Source organism: Apteryx mantelli, chromosome 3, assembly GCF_036417845.1.
Source record: "Apteryx mantelli isolate bAptMan1 chromosome 3, bAptMan1.hap1, whole genome shotgun sequence".
NCBI lineage: Eukaryota > Metazoa > Chordata > Aves > Apterygiformes > Apterygidae > Apteryx > Apteryx mantelli.
In genome coordinates, this window is record NC_089980.1 from 48,589,718 (window position 1) to 48,604,260 (window position 14,543).

The following is a 14,543-nucleotide window of genomic DNA, read 5'->3' on the forward strand; positions in this document are numbered from 1 at the left end:
CTCTGTGCATCTGCCTAATACTTCAAGAGGAATTTAGAGTTACCAAAGTCAAAATCCTGGGGAAAAAAAAAGGTGGATCCTGTGGAGAAAGAGAACCATTACCATAGGCTCCTCTGTTGACAGTCTTACCGTTTGCTACATTTTTTGAGAATCAATGTAATGATGTTTATTCCACCTAAAGTCAAGCTGCTCTTGAGCTGTCTACTTTCCCTATGAGTGATCACAGAATCACAGAATCGCTGAGGTTGGAAGGGACCTCTGGAGATCATCTAGTCCAACCCCCCTGCTCAAGCAGGATCACCTAGAGCACATTGCACAGGATTGCATCCAGGCGGGTTTTGAATATCTCCAGAGGAGGAGACTCCACCACCTCTCTGGGCAACCTCTTCCAGTGCTCTGTCACCCTCACAGTGAAAAAGTTTTTCCTCATGTTCAGATGGAAGTGTCTGTGTTTCAGTTTGTGCCCGTTGCCTTGTGTCCTGTTGCTGGGCACCACTGAAAAGAGTCTGGCCCCATCCTCTTGACACCCTCCCTTCAGATACTTGTACACGTTGATAAGATCTCCTCTCAGCCTTCTCTTCTCTAGGCTAAACAGGCCCAGCTCTCTCAGCCTTTCCTCATAAGAGAGATGCTCCAGTCCCCTAATCATCTTTGTAGCCCTTCGCTGCACTTGCTCCAGTAGTGCCACATCCCTCTTGTACTGGGGAGCCCAGAACTGGACGCAGTACTCCAGCTGTGGCCTCACCAGGGCTGAGTAGAGGGGGAGAATCACCTCCCTCGACCTGCTGGCAACACTCTTCCTGATGCACCCCAGGATACCATTGGCCTTCTTGGCCACAAGGGCACATTGCTGCCTCATGCTTAACTTGGCGTCCACCAGCACTCCCAGGTCCTTCTCCGCAGAGCTGCTTTCCAACAGGTCAACCCCCAGCCTGTACTGGTGACTGGGGTTATTCCTCCCTAGGTGCAGGACCCTGCACTTTCCTTTGTTGAACTCCATGAGGTTCCTCTCCGCCCACCTCTCCAGCCTGTCCAGGTCTCTCTGGCAGCACAGCCCTCTGGCGTATCAGCCACTCCTCCCAGTTTTGTATCGTCAGCAAACCTGCTGAGGGGGCACTCTGTCCCTTCATCCAGGTCATTGATGAAGAAGTTGAACAAGACTGGACCCAGGACTGACCCCTGGGGGACACCGCTAGCTACAGGCCTCCAACTAGACTCTGTGCCGTTGATCACAACCCTCTGAGCTCTGCCATTCAGCCAGTTCTCAATCCACCTCACTGTCCACTCATCCAGCGTGCACTTCCTGAGCTTGTCTCTGAGGATGTTATGGGAGACAGTGTCAAAAGCCTTGCTGAAGTCTAGGTAGACAACATCCACTGCTCTCCCCTCATCTACCCAGCCAGTCATTCCATCATAGAAGGCTATCAGATTGGTTAAGCAGGATTTCCCCTTGGTGAAGCCATGCTGACTACTCCTGATCACCTTCTTGTCCTCCACCTGCTTGGAGATGGCCTCCAGGATGAGCTGCTCCATCACCTATCCAGGGGCTGAGGTGAGGCTGACTGGCCTGTAGTTCCCTGGGTCCTCCTTCTTGCCCTTTTTGAAGACTGGGGTGACGTTGGCTTTCTTCCAGTCCTCAGGCACCTCTCCTGTTCTCCATGACCTTTCAAAGATGATGGAGAGTGGCTTAGCAATGACATCTGCCAGCTCCCTCAGCACTCGTGGGTGCATCCCATCAGGGCCCATGGATTTGTGGGTGTCAAGTTTGCTTAAATGATCTCTAACCCACTCCTCCTCCACCAAGGAAAAGTCTTCCTTTCTCCAGACTTTCTCTCTTGCCTCCAGGGTCTGGGGTTCCTGAGGGCTGGCCTGAGCAGTAAAGACTGAAGCAAAGAAGGCATTCAGTAACTCTGCCTTCCCTGCATCCTTCGTCACCAGGGCACCCACCCCATTCAGCAGCAGGCCCACATTTTCCCTAGTCTTCCTCTTGCTACTGATGTATTTGAAGAAGCCCTTCTTGCTGTTCTTGACATCTCTCGCCAGATTTAATTCCAAATGGGCCTTAGCCTTCCTTGTCACATCCCTGCATACTCTGATAATGTTTCTATAATCCTCCCAAGTGGCCTGTCCCCCTTTCCACTTTCTGTAGACTTCCTTCTTCTGGCTGAGTTTTGCCAGGAGCTCCTTGCTCATCCACGCAGGTCTCCTACCTCCTTTGCTTGACTTCCTACTCATAGGGATGCACTGATCTTGAGCTTGGAGGAGGTGATGCTTGAATATTAACCACCTCTCTTGGACCCCTCTTCTTTCTAGGGCCGTAACCTATGGGATTCCTCCAAGTATGTCCCTGAAGAGGCCAAAGTTTGCTCTCCTGAAGTCTAGGGTTGCGATCCTACTTAGTGCCCTGCTGCCTCCTCGCAGGATCCTGAACTCCACCATCTCATGGTCACTGCAGCCTAGGCTGCCCCCGACCTTCACATCTTCCACCAGTCCTTCTTTGTTTGTTAGTATGAGGTCCAGCAGCACACCTCTCCTTGTTGGCTTCTCCACCACCTGTGTCAAGAACAGGTGATGCTCGTCTTCCTTGCTCATTCAGGTCCTTCAGTATGAAGATACAGCTTCATATCTCAGGTTAAATTCACTCCCTGTTCTTTAGTCTTCTGGAGTGTTTTGCTTAATTCAGAGAGACAGAAGTTCACCCATTTTTAGGCACACCTTAGCAGTCCTCATATTTAAAACAATTATTCATATATAAAATGTTCTAATACCAGTATATATTGCAACATATTTCCTCTGAGTTTCTGCAGAGATTATCATTTTCTCTATATCTTAATTAATATCAGAACTATTGATCTGATAATCTTTCTTTATGTTGATACCATATTTTACAGATTTTTCTAGGTGAAGCAATCACTAAACAGTCAGTTATAAATCTGGTGGACTTGGCAGGAAGTGAAAGGCAAAAATCCTCAGGATCTGAAAAAGACAGATTGAAGGAAGGAACCCGTGTAAATCTAAGTTTAACCACATTAGGAAATGTCATCAGGTATTTTCTAAAGATCCCTTTCTGTAAAGTAAGAAGCAAAGTTTCTGTGAATAAAAAAAACATTTTTGCCTGCATTCAGATCTTCCTTGTTCTGTGGTTAATAAAATTACTTAATGAATAAAGCTTCACTGCATGCCTGAGATGTACATAGGCACATGGAAACATAGAATATTGTTTGTTTTTTTTTTTTCCCCATGGCTTCTTACCCTATGACTATTTGGACTGCCTGTTCCTTTTTTAAAGTATCAATAGGTTGGGCAGCTTTACAGGGTTGTTACTCGGTATATCTGACAAATCTAGGCTTTTCTGAAACTTGAACTGAGCCATTCTAAACAGTTCTTTCAGTTTTTTTAAATCTTGACAGTAAATTGTTTAGGTGTTGTAGGAAGGAGATTTTTTGTTCTCATAATGAATACACTGAAGTACTTAATCTGGTAGTGGTTTGTGAACATATGACTTTTTTTTTTTTTCCTCTCTCTAAATTTGTTCCTGATAATTATACTTACATTGTTTACCTCTTTTCACTAAACCCTTTTTTTCCTCTTTAGTGCTCTGGCTGAGGTAGCTACTGGAAAAAAAGTATTGCATATCCCATACAGAGACTCAGTTCTCACTAAACTCCTGCAATCTGCTCTGGGTGGAAACAGCAGGACAATCATGGTAAATTGATTCTTATAATTATTACTCAACTTATGTGTTGAAATAGAATCTCATGGTTCTAACATCAGTGAAAATAAGTGTAATTTAAAAGTTAAGATTGTTTTCTATGTAGCATAAAGGTGGGAGCTTTTCTGCTAGTCAAAATGGACTGCCCAGAGCTCCGTAACAGTAAAACATGGACAACTCTGGAGGCTGCTCTGCTGCTATTATCTTGTGGAAAATTTCTTGTCGCTAATAAAACAGATACATTACTCAAAAGGCCGGTGCTTCTTTTTTGGAATACAAATGCATCTGGCACAAAATCTATCTATTTCTGCTGTAGAGAGATATAAAAATCATTTCTTTGGAAAGAGTACTCTGCAAATTCTTAAACATTTAGCTATAAATCTCATAGCAACCTGTTTTGTACAAAAAGCATGTTCTTTACATAAAACTAGTCTATATAATGAAATAACTATTTTCTTCTAGTTTCTATGATTGTTTGTGCTGTCAACCAGGTGTTGCATTCCTTAGTAAGACGAAACTGTCATAGACTCTTTTCTTTGTCCCGGGTGGATTAGCTATACGCTCCAGCATCTTTGAAGAGGCATTTTTTAAAGAAAGTGCCATTAAATGAAAAGTGGAAAAATATGAAAAGAAAACATGCCTGTGTGACAATGTTGACTTAAAATGTTAATAGTCTTAAAACAGCTTACCTGAGTTTCTTCAAATACAAACTTTCTTAATTCATCAGCAATGCTTTGAACAAATTTAAGGCCAAATTCTGCAGCTGTTACTTGTACAAGTACCATCAAAGTGTTTTTGAGAGTTTTTTTGGAGTTGATTGCTAAGATAAGCCAGTTACCAGGATTCTAGCCTCTCCATTATTAATTTTTGCACAAACCATCTGTATCATTTCATCTTTCTTTCTCATTTCTTGCAAAAGTGTTGAAAGAGTTAGTTTGTTTATAGCTAGCTGTCTAGAACACTAGGGCTGTCCTTTTATGTTTAAAGACTTAGCAGTATGTTTTCCCATGTTAGTCCATTTTTTAAAAACTCTTTCAAAATCTGATGTTAGTTAACGCTTTTTATGTGTTTACAGATTGCAGCTGTAAGTCCAGCAGACATCTGTTATGAAGAAACTTTGTCAACCTTACGATATGCTGAGAGGTATACTTTTATAATTTTTTCTCTCTGACATTTGTGCAAATTGCAGTCAGATGCTGGGCAAAATAACAAAAGATACCAACTCTAAATGATTAACAGCTCAGAATGAAGAAAGAGTGAATGTGTGAATAGGCAAAAACAGCATAGTAAGAGCTTATTCTTTATTCTTACCAACGGCATATGTTTTTACAACTAAATTGTATGACAAAGGTAACTCTTTCCTGAGAATTTTGGTCCTTTTATGCATGTCTTAATTCAGCTTCTTTCTTTCTCTTTCTCTGCTAGTAATGCAGCGCCTCTAAAACTAAGCCAGACATTGGGGTCCCATGCACTAGACACTGTTGAAATGTAGAAAATGCAGATGATCCCTGCTCCAAGGAGTTTGTTGTCTCTGCTTGCTGATCACAGTAACAGTGCTACAAAGAGCTATTCCTTGCTCAGGATCAACTTGCTTGCTCCTTTTTCAGTCTATTGGTTTCTGAGCTAGAAGTTGCCCTCTCTCCTGTCTTTTGTTCTCTTCTTTCCCTTTCTTGGACTAAGGACTGAAAATTGGCCTCTTGGCAGTCCTTTCAGTCATGCTTTCACCGTGAATCCAGCATTAATATATTCTTAGGCTGGGTCCAGTTAAAAAGAAGTCAGACAGTTATCCATGTCCATTATCCAGAAGTGGATTGCAGCTTAGTGATGTTGTGAACACGGCAGCCTGGTGGTTAGCAGACCGCAGGAGCAGAGAGGCACCAGTGAAGATTTAATGTTTCCAGCACCAGTTCAGTTCTGGAAACAGCTGAACTGCCTTTACATGCTAGTGAACTTGGACTAATAAACTCTACAAATCTGAGCCAGCTCCATGCAGAGGCAGCTTGAGTTGTCTCTGCAGTGCATTTCTCAGCATACTTGGGGTATGCATATTCTTGGGCAGGGGAGATCCTTTTTTTAAATATCAGTCCCACATTGCCCACCACACTAGAGGTACAACAGCTGTGGCTACACTGCTGTGAGTCAGGGTTAGCTGGAGAAGAGAAGGATTTTCTTGGGATGGCAGGGGCAAAAACAAACTAGGCTGTGATTCCTGTTAGCAGCACCAAGAGAGGACATTAGATGCTTTCAGCTTAGGAGCAAAGTGGCAGTGAGATTTTTTTTCACTTGTTAAGTTTCAGAGCTCCATGGAATATTTCTAAAGAGGAAAAAGAATTAAAGAAGAAAAAAAAATCATGTTTGACAGGAAATCTTGTCCTGTGCTAGGATTGTCTGTGTAACAGTGTCTTTTTTGTTTGTTTGTTTTCTTGTATATTTTCATATTTAAAAGGACAAAAAAGATCAGGAACAAAGCAGTGGTAAATACAAGTCCCACTGAGAAGCTTATAAGAGAACTGAAGGCTGAAAATAACAAGCTATTGTCCAGACTGGCTGGGCTCGGGAACATGGGGACGTTAGTAGCTGATGAAACACGTATGTATTTCAGCATAAATATAGCTACAAATAACAAGTAGATCCTGAGTTCCCAAAACATTATTGGGAGGTCTTTTGGTAGTCTGTAACACTGAAGAAGTATGGAAAAAATGCAGCCAAAGTGTGTCCACAAGTGAATTTTTTACAAAATGGATGGTAGAGAACATTTTGAAAGATCTCTGAAGTAAGCCTAGTGGTTATCCCAATTGTGTTTGGCAATATGCATTTGCACATAAAATTTCCACTTACATTTTTCTTTATTATAGCACCTTTTATCAGAGGTAATCAAGGAGTCTTACAAAATATCAAGCACAGTGTGCCAGTTTCAAGTATTTCAAAATCACAAGTTCATGTGGATGTAGAGTGTTGGAGACCTGTATTAACCCTGCTCAGTCTGATAAATGTGCAAGAGCACACTTGCAGTTGTGCCACACCACCCTTATCTGGATTAGGACTCCATCTGCTCCTGCAATGAGGCATGTAAGAACCAAGAAAACTCGGAACCTTGTCCCAGATGAGCGGATGTTCTTTCCTTACCAACAGGCTCCCCGCCTGCTAGCTCACATGCTGTTTATTTAGCGAGCCTAACAGTGTTGCTGTGTTTCTGCCTGTAGATACAGGAGTAGCACTTGATAATCTGTGGTTTGGGATTTTTTAAAGTTATTCAGACGTTATCAAAACAGATTAAAAAAAAAAATTAAAAAAAAAGTTAACTTTGCTTTTGAGTACTAGCATGGATGTGGGCACATCCAATTGCTCAAAGTCAGATCCTTTATCAAGTGTCTTTGGTTTGCTCAAACTGAAAGTCCCCCAAAAGTCTAAGTAAGGACACTGCAGGCAGAGAGGAGTGAATAGTATTTATAGAAAGACAAGAGTGGACAAACATCAGAGCTGAAGGAAGAGATGGGAGCATTTGCAATTGGTTAGCAGTTTACAAACTCCTTTAAAGAGAATTCACTTGAGTTGGTTCCTGAGCACACTTGGGGGGCAGAGTATTTTACAGTGATCACCTTCTGGTTAGAGGAAGACAAAGAAGATGGCAGCTTTCATTTTTAGTTCTGGATGGTGACTACAGCAACAAATAGCTATTCAGAGGCAAGGTTGGTTTATGCAAGAGGCCAGGACATCAGCCAGGACATCTACCAGCACATGGTCCCCCTTGCTGGCAGTCCTTGTCTCTTACAGGGGTTTTGCTATTTTACACGTACATACCTTGGTTAAAGATCTCTCTCTGTTCAGAAGAGCTGCGGTATTTGCTGGCTGAAAATGAGCGTCAGATTCAGAACATTCAGGTGGCATGGGAGTCTCGGCTGGAGGAAACCCGGGGGGAGTGGGAGCAGCAGTACACTGCGCTTGCTCAGGTGAGTGATCCAGGAATGCACACTGCAAGCTGCTGACCAATTGCAGATGCTTTAATCTGTGGTCTTTTAATGACAATGGCCCTTCTTGTTGTCTTTAAGATTCATCACTAACGTACTTTGCTGCCAGCAATGCCCTGACAAGACTCTCCAGGGGCTGTTAAGCTTAAGTAAACCTGCAATAATACAGCCCTGTATTGTATTGTATTAAGGGTCTGCAGTATAATATTAAATATTTCATGAGTTTATATAACAGAATCTTCTGTCTGCTTCTACCACCAAAGTACATTATAGTTTCTTGATTTTTATTTTGTGGTTATATTTTATAAAGAATTATTATTGAAATAAAACATGCTAGTGAATATACCAAGCTGTCAAGGCAGCTCTGACTTGTGTCATTTCCAAGTCCTTGACAGAGAGATCCAAAGATTTTCACTTTTAAATCAGTCATGAGATAAACACCCTGGAACTTGGGGTGGACAAATATTCTTTGACCATTTTTAAAAATAATATTGCTTTTAATTTTGAAGGTGTTTCTGAAAGCAGTCAATGTTAATATGTACTAATTAGCCACACTGAAGTATTTCAGCAGAAGGCTGATATACGTATGTGCCATGGGGTGAATGGTAGGTTACTGTGGAAAAGAGGGCATCTGATGGTGGCTTGATTAATAATTCATGCAATGTACACCTTCACTGAAAGGCCATATGCTGTTCTCCTTCCAGTTTCTCTTCAAGAATCATTTCCACTGCATTGCACATGGGTAACTGCCAAATGATAACAGCCAAGTAGATGCCAAGTTTGCAACCATCATATTTGTTTTATACTAATAGTGGACTTGCATATTCAGAAGCACTTACCTCTGTGCATAGGTAGCTTGCATAAATAAAGCCTGTTTGAGGAAGTGTTTCCTGTTTTCTCTAGTCACTTCTGCCCCATGTGTTGTTATTCTTCCATGTTGTACTTTGTTGTAGACTTAGCTGTGTGGAGTGAGGTCTCTGAGTACTTGTACTGTGCCTCGTTCTCTGGGATCCCAGTCCTGACAAAGTTGCTGATTTTTGCTGTAGCACAAATGATTCATTATAATAGCGTATGCAGGTCGTTTTGCAGAAAGCAGGTCTGGGGATAGTTGCAAAGTAATTCTTTTGTTTTGTTTTAATATTTTGTTTCATGGAATAAAACTGAACCAATGAAAGACCACAAAGCTTCCAAGACTTAATGAGCTTCACACGCAAAATTGAACACATGCATTTTATTAATCTCACTAAAGGTGAAGGGGGGGGCGGGGCTAACACCATCCAAGTTGTGTGAGCTGTAATTGTAACTGAAACATTAAACCAAGCCTTTTTTCACTGAATTTTTTTCATTTCATGGTCAGAGTTCCTATGCATTTCTAATAAACCAGAATGTGTTTCAGGAATTGGAGACTGCGTATATGTATCAAAATGCAATCACTTGTTGAGTGTTTGGCATTTAGATTTTTTTGAGGTTGTTCTTTTACAAGCTGTTTTATGGTGATGATTTTCCTTGTAGAAAGACAGACCTCTATGTATGTTATTAGCTGTTACTTCAGGCTTTCGAATGTATCCTGCTAAAATAACTTATTTCTGAATTCTCACTCAGGAGAGACGGATGATGGAAACATTCCCTTATCTCTTGAATATCAATGAAGACCCCCAGCTTTCATGGGTTCTCAAGCACTTCATTCAGAATGGTTATTTTTTTTATTTTTTTTTTAAGTCCTGAATACAACATATGAATACTACTTTCTTTGTCTTAACATTGACGTAACAGTGATGCTGTAGTACTACACTGCTTAGACATTTTAGTCATGATTATCTTGTTTTTCCTTAAGCTCTTGCCTACTTTTTCTCTCCATAAACTTGTGCTCCTTTTGTTTGAGATCAGAGCGGTCTGGAGAATTGTACTTTGAGAATTATTTCTACTGCAAAAGATGTTAAGAGACGATAGGAAAATAAGTGATAAGAAATATCCAGGTCTACTAGATGTCAAAGTCACTTCTTCCCCAGAAAACTAAAGATTTGACAATGTGAACTTTCATTTTGCAAGCTGACTAGAGCTGCAGTTAACAGAAATGGGATCAGATATTTGTAGATCTGATACGTTGTTGCACAGGGGAGATTTGCACTGGATTTTTTTTCTGCCATCTGTTTGACAATAATGGATCACATGGATTTCTAGGGGTTTCCAGATGCCTCTGTAAATATTTTTGTGTGCAGTACCAGCAGTTGCATAAAGCAAACCCTTTATGTACTTCAGGATCCAGGGCCTTGTCTCTAAAGATACAATAATTTAGTATACTGTCTTTTTTTAATTGTAGCACTAATATGAAAGGTTTGTGCTAAGCAAAGCTCTTCAAATTGCTGCAAAAGAGAAAAGGTGAAACTGAAAGCAATACCTTAATCATCACATACCTGTTGTTGTTTAAAGCACATGTAATCTATACTGGAATCTTCATTCTTTTCTAGGTTCTTGTGATGTTGGTCAATCTACCTCAAATGCAATAATCCTAAGAGGTTTAGGGTAAGTACGTTAATTTAAGGAAAACTAGACACCTACGTTAGTGATTCGCTTGTTGTTTGGACTTTTTTTTTTTATTTTTTTTTTTAGTTCAAGGAATTTTACTACACTGTATAAGCATGGGTTATGGTTATTTTGAACTTTTTATGATGGCTGGTAAGGGACAAGCTAGAAAGGATAATTGACGAGTTTCTTGTGTTTCTAGAAATTGCCATTTCTGTAATGGTAAAAAATGTGAATTGAAATGACAACCTAAATTTATTATCTTCCAAATTATGATATCATTTTCTGTGATGATTTTCCAATTAAAAAAAAAAGTGAATCACAAGAAAATTTATGTCTTTCAGCATTTTGGACAAACATGCTACATTTACAAATGCTGATGGCAAAGTTACCTTAACACCAGGAGATAAGTGCAAAGCCTTTGTGAATGGTGTGCTCATCACTGGGAAAACAAAGCTACAGCATTTGGTGAGTGTTTTCTTGGGGCATAAAGACAAAGTCGGAAACAAAAATTCAGAAAACAAAAAAATCCAAGGATAAAACAAAATCAGAATGATTCCTGCTCACCATGTCCTGAGGCAGGATCTTATATGTGGGGAAGGTAAATTTTATATAAAAATCTTGAAACTTTCAAGAAACAGCATAATCTAGTAGAGGGGGCTATGCACATAGCCTTAAAAAGGCAGGTGTCTTGCTGAACGCATGGTGTTTCAGGGAAAACACAGGTAATTGTGCATCGAATAAGGATGACCTGTCAGAGCGAGGATGGGATTTTGATGCCCCGGCAGCATCAGGCAGGGCCTGGGGCAGGGGAAGCCCCTGGGGGCAGCGAAATGGCCCCTTTCAGGGGAGCTGCCGCGCACCCGCCCGCTGTGGATGCGAGGTGGGGAGCAGAGCCGGGAGCTGCAGACACCCTGGTGTGGTTGAGCCAGGGTGGCCGGAGGGGGGTTACGCAGCTCCTGCTGCAGCACCAAAGTCCCTGGAGCATGAGGAAGGCGCAAGGGAAGGAGCTGCCCCGCGGGGCCGACTGCCTTTACAAACCCTTCCTGCAGATCTGTCTCACTTGCACTTAACCAGAAAAGCCCTCTGGAAGTGTCTGTCCGGGGGAACCTGAGGTTTGAGTTTAAAAGCTCTTCTGCTCTTTTCCGACAGCCTCTCTTTTGGGAAAAGACAGAAGACTCGGCAGACAGAGCCCACACTGCAGGTCTAGCCTAGGCAGGGTCCCATCTCAAAAGGGGACGTATTTTAAATCGGTACCTGTCTTGGTTAAAAATACGCAGCCAAGTGACAAGACATTTGCTCAGCCTCAGAATGATTTTTGATACAGATGTGGATAAACTCCGTGCCTCTCTTATAGGAGTATTAGGTAATTGGTTCTATTTTTATCTGGTCAGCCCAAAATAATGTGTGTGAGTCTTTGACACTGTGACACTGTGAATGTGATAGACCAGAATTAAAGGACATCAAATGAATCTTATCGGAGTCCATATTCGTCACAAACAAAGGGCTAGTTAATCAGCCAGAGGAAGTGGTGGAAAATATAAGTTACTATGCTTCGTAAAGGGAGTTGACATCTCTTCTTTCATGGAAGAGAAATCTATTAAGGGCAATTGAGTATAAAGATACACTTCCAGCTCAGTAAATACCCAGGCTACAGATTTCTGGACACCAGGAAGGCTTTCTAGAAATGAAGCAGCTCTGTAGTTTGCCTGGTACAAATATGCCTCGTTGGGAATCTGTCTCTGAGGACCAGTGTCACAGAGGGGATACTGGGATAGATGGATCATTACTCTGGGTCAGTACATCTGCTTTTGTATTCTGGTATTTAACAGATTTTTCATCTTGAGAAATGGTGCAAATCTGATGTGGCGATCAGCTTCCCTTAACTTTGGTTGCCCTGTTAATGGCAGCAGTGATTTTTAAGTCTTCCAGCTGCTCTGTGGTGGGCTTTTGTTATCCTAGGTTGACTCTCTCCTTGCCCGTGAGAGCACACAGGTCCTCTCCATCTCTCAAGCTCACTCCATAATCACTTCTCTTTGCAATTTTACCCACTCAGGAAGAGTTTGCAAGTACTTTGCTATTCTCTGACACTTGACATGTCACCTGCATGAATTTAACAGCATCCTTTGTTTAACCCTTCAGGATCGTGTTATTTTGGGATCAAACAGTGCTTTCCTGTATGTTGGGCTGCCTGCAGAACGAACAGATGAGGACCTGAGCAGATACGATTATGATTTCTTTCAGTCAGAGTTGGCAGCAGCAGAAGGTTTTAGCACAGATAAACTTGGTAAGCGTTATTGTTTGTGTATTGAGTAACATTCTTCAGTCGTGGCTGATGTTTCATCACACCCTGGATCATTTGCAGGTGACCTCATAAGCTGTGTTTTCCCTTTGCGATTAGCATGTCTTTCTTGCAGTGGACTGGAGGCTGTGCATTGCCTTGTGAGAAAGCAGCCATGAATCACGACAAATTGCATTTTGCCTACCTAATACATATTATAGATAGAGGTAATAGGTTTCAGTTTGGGGAACTTATTTAATGAATTTACATGTTGTTTCATGAAACCAACGGCTTTTCTCAAAACTGGTACATATATGGGGTTATTTATAGTGTTATGTTCACAAACAGTAAAACGTGTGTTTGCATTATGCCTCAGAATGAGCTGATTGACAGCTGAGATTCTGGAAAATTGCTTTGGATTTTATTTCAAAGAGACCAAATTCTTACCAAGATTTCACTTGGTTTTCCTTTACTATTAGAATTGCTTGTTTTATTTAAAAAAGGGAGCAGTAGTTACGAGCTACATTTGAGACATGACATCAGGTTACTTTTAATAATACATACACACTCCAGATGAGAAGGTCACATGAGACTGCATGCTGAGCAGTACACATGGGCAGTACAGTGTGCCACTGCATGTTTTACTGCCTGAATATTTTTTCCCAGAGAAGTCTCTGGTGAGCAGAATCGCCAGATGTGTGCTCAAATATGCTTTCCCTTTGTTTCGCAGTCCCTCTAGCAGCTATCTATATCAGTTTTGTTAATGTGATCGTATTAGGTAATAGTGGTACAAAATATAATGATATACATATTTTTGCTGTCATCCAAAACATTCCCATTGCTCATCTAAAATTTGCTTCTTTTTTTCTTCTCATTTTTTCATCTGTTTATATTTTTTCATTATATGTTGGGGAAATGCTACCCTCCAGTGCTTTCCTTAAAATTAGGGTTTTGTAGTTCACTTTTGTACCAGCCATTTTAACCTGTTCAGTCCAGAGAGTGAAATGTTTAGTTTGTGAATATAACAGTCCAAAGGTCTTGACAATATTTGCTGTAGGTCTTCTGCATTCAGACGCTTATCATTCTTAAAGAGTTTGGGTTTGTGTGTGTTGCTTTTTTAATCATGTACTAATCTGCCAGGCATTTTTGAGTTGCTAAATGGCTTTTACATTTCATGTTTTAAATTGCGCCATTTCTATAGAAACGTGCAGTGATTATACACCATTGGAGAGCTATTAGCGTAATCACACCCCTGACTTTCGGCATTTGACTGAGTTGCATTTGAGCACCTGTGATTAGAGGCTTTGCATCTTTACCGCAGTTGCTGGGGTGGACGAGGGCATGCAGGTGGTCCTCCGAGACTTGACTTAGATGCCTAAAACTCAGATAGCACTGGCGTCACTCCTCCAGTGAGGGATGCAGTGAGTATGTGCCTGAGCGCTGCCGTGTAACTAGCTATCATGATATCGCAGGTACACATTCTCCATCTTTCAAAAAAAAAAAAAAAAAAAAAAAAAAAAGCTAGTGATGCTCTAAAAAATAAATCTGCACATTAACACCACCAATCAGGGGAAGCTTGTAACTGGTCCTCAACTGCATAACCAAATGCCGTAGGTCTTCAGAACGGGCTGAGCCAGTTCTCCAAATATACCCAATTGTTTGTATTTAAAATCCAGATGTAGGTCCACATTTTTCGACCTGGACTGGTCTGCAGAACCTGAATTCCTTAAAAAACAAACAAACAAAAAAAACCCCCAGAGAATTAATGACTGAATAGTGAAATTCTATTCTAAATAGCACTGGCAGTGCTGTAGCAAACTCTGAGGTCAACTGAATCCTGTAGCAGTTTGGGGGAAATTCTTCATGCAGTGGGCAGGACAGAAGCTATTAAGTCCAGTTACTTTCTAATATGAGCAACTAATCAATCCAGTGTTGAAAAAGGCTAAAACAGGTTGTTGTGAGCAAAGCACGTGTTTCAACATAGCTGTTGTTCCTCTTGCTTGTGGGTGTTGTGTGACGTGTGCAGGTTGGGCACCAACCACCCGGCTCTGCGCTGCTC

The 14,543-nt window shown here is 41.4% G+C and overlaps 1 protein-coding gene across 1 annotated transcript in view; it reads left to right on the forward strand.

The window, feature by feature from the left end:
• LOC106485417 (kinesin-like protein KIF28) overlaps positions 1-14,543 on the forward strand; it is a 34,814-nt gene that overhangs the window by 11,044 nt on the left and 9,227 nt on the right. Inside the window, exons 6-14 of the mRNA XM_067294567.1 lie at positions 2,892-3,046; positions 3,595-3,706; positions 4,788-4,855; positions 6,159-6,301; positions 7,541-7,662; positions 9,283-9,373; positions 10,149-10,203; positions 10,548-10,671; positions 12,346-12,490. Coding sequence (XP_067150668.1) covers positions 2,892-3,046; positions 3,595-3,706; positions 4,788-4,855; positions 6,159-6,301; positions 7,541-7,662; positions 9,283-9,373; positions 10,149-10,203; positions 10,548-10,671; positions 12,346-12,490 — 1,015 coding nt within the window. The remainder of the gene's footprint in view (positions 1-2,891; positions 3,047-3,594; positions 3,707-4,787; positions 4,856-6,158; positions 6,302-7,540; positions 7,663-9,282; positions 9,374-10,148; positions 10,204-10,547; positions 10,672-12,345; positions 12,491-14,543) is intronic.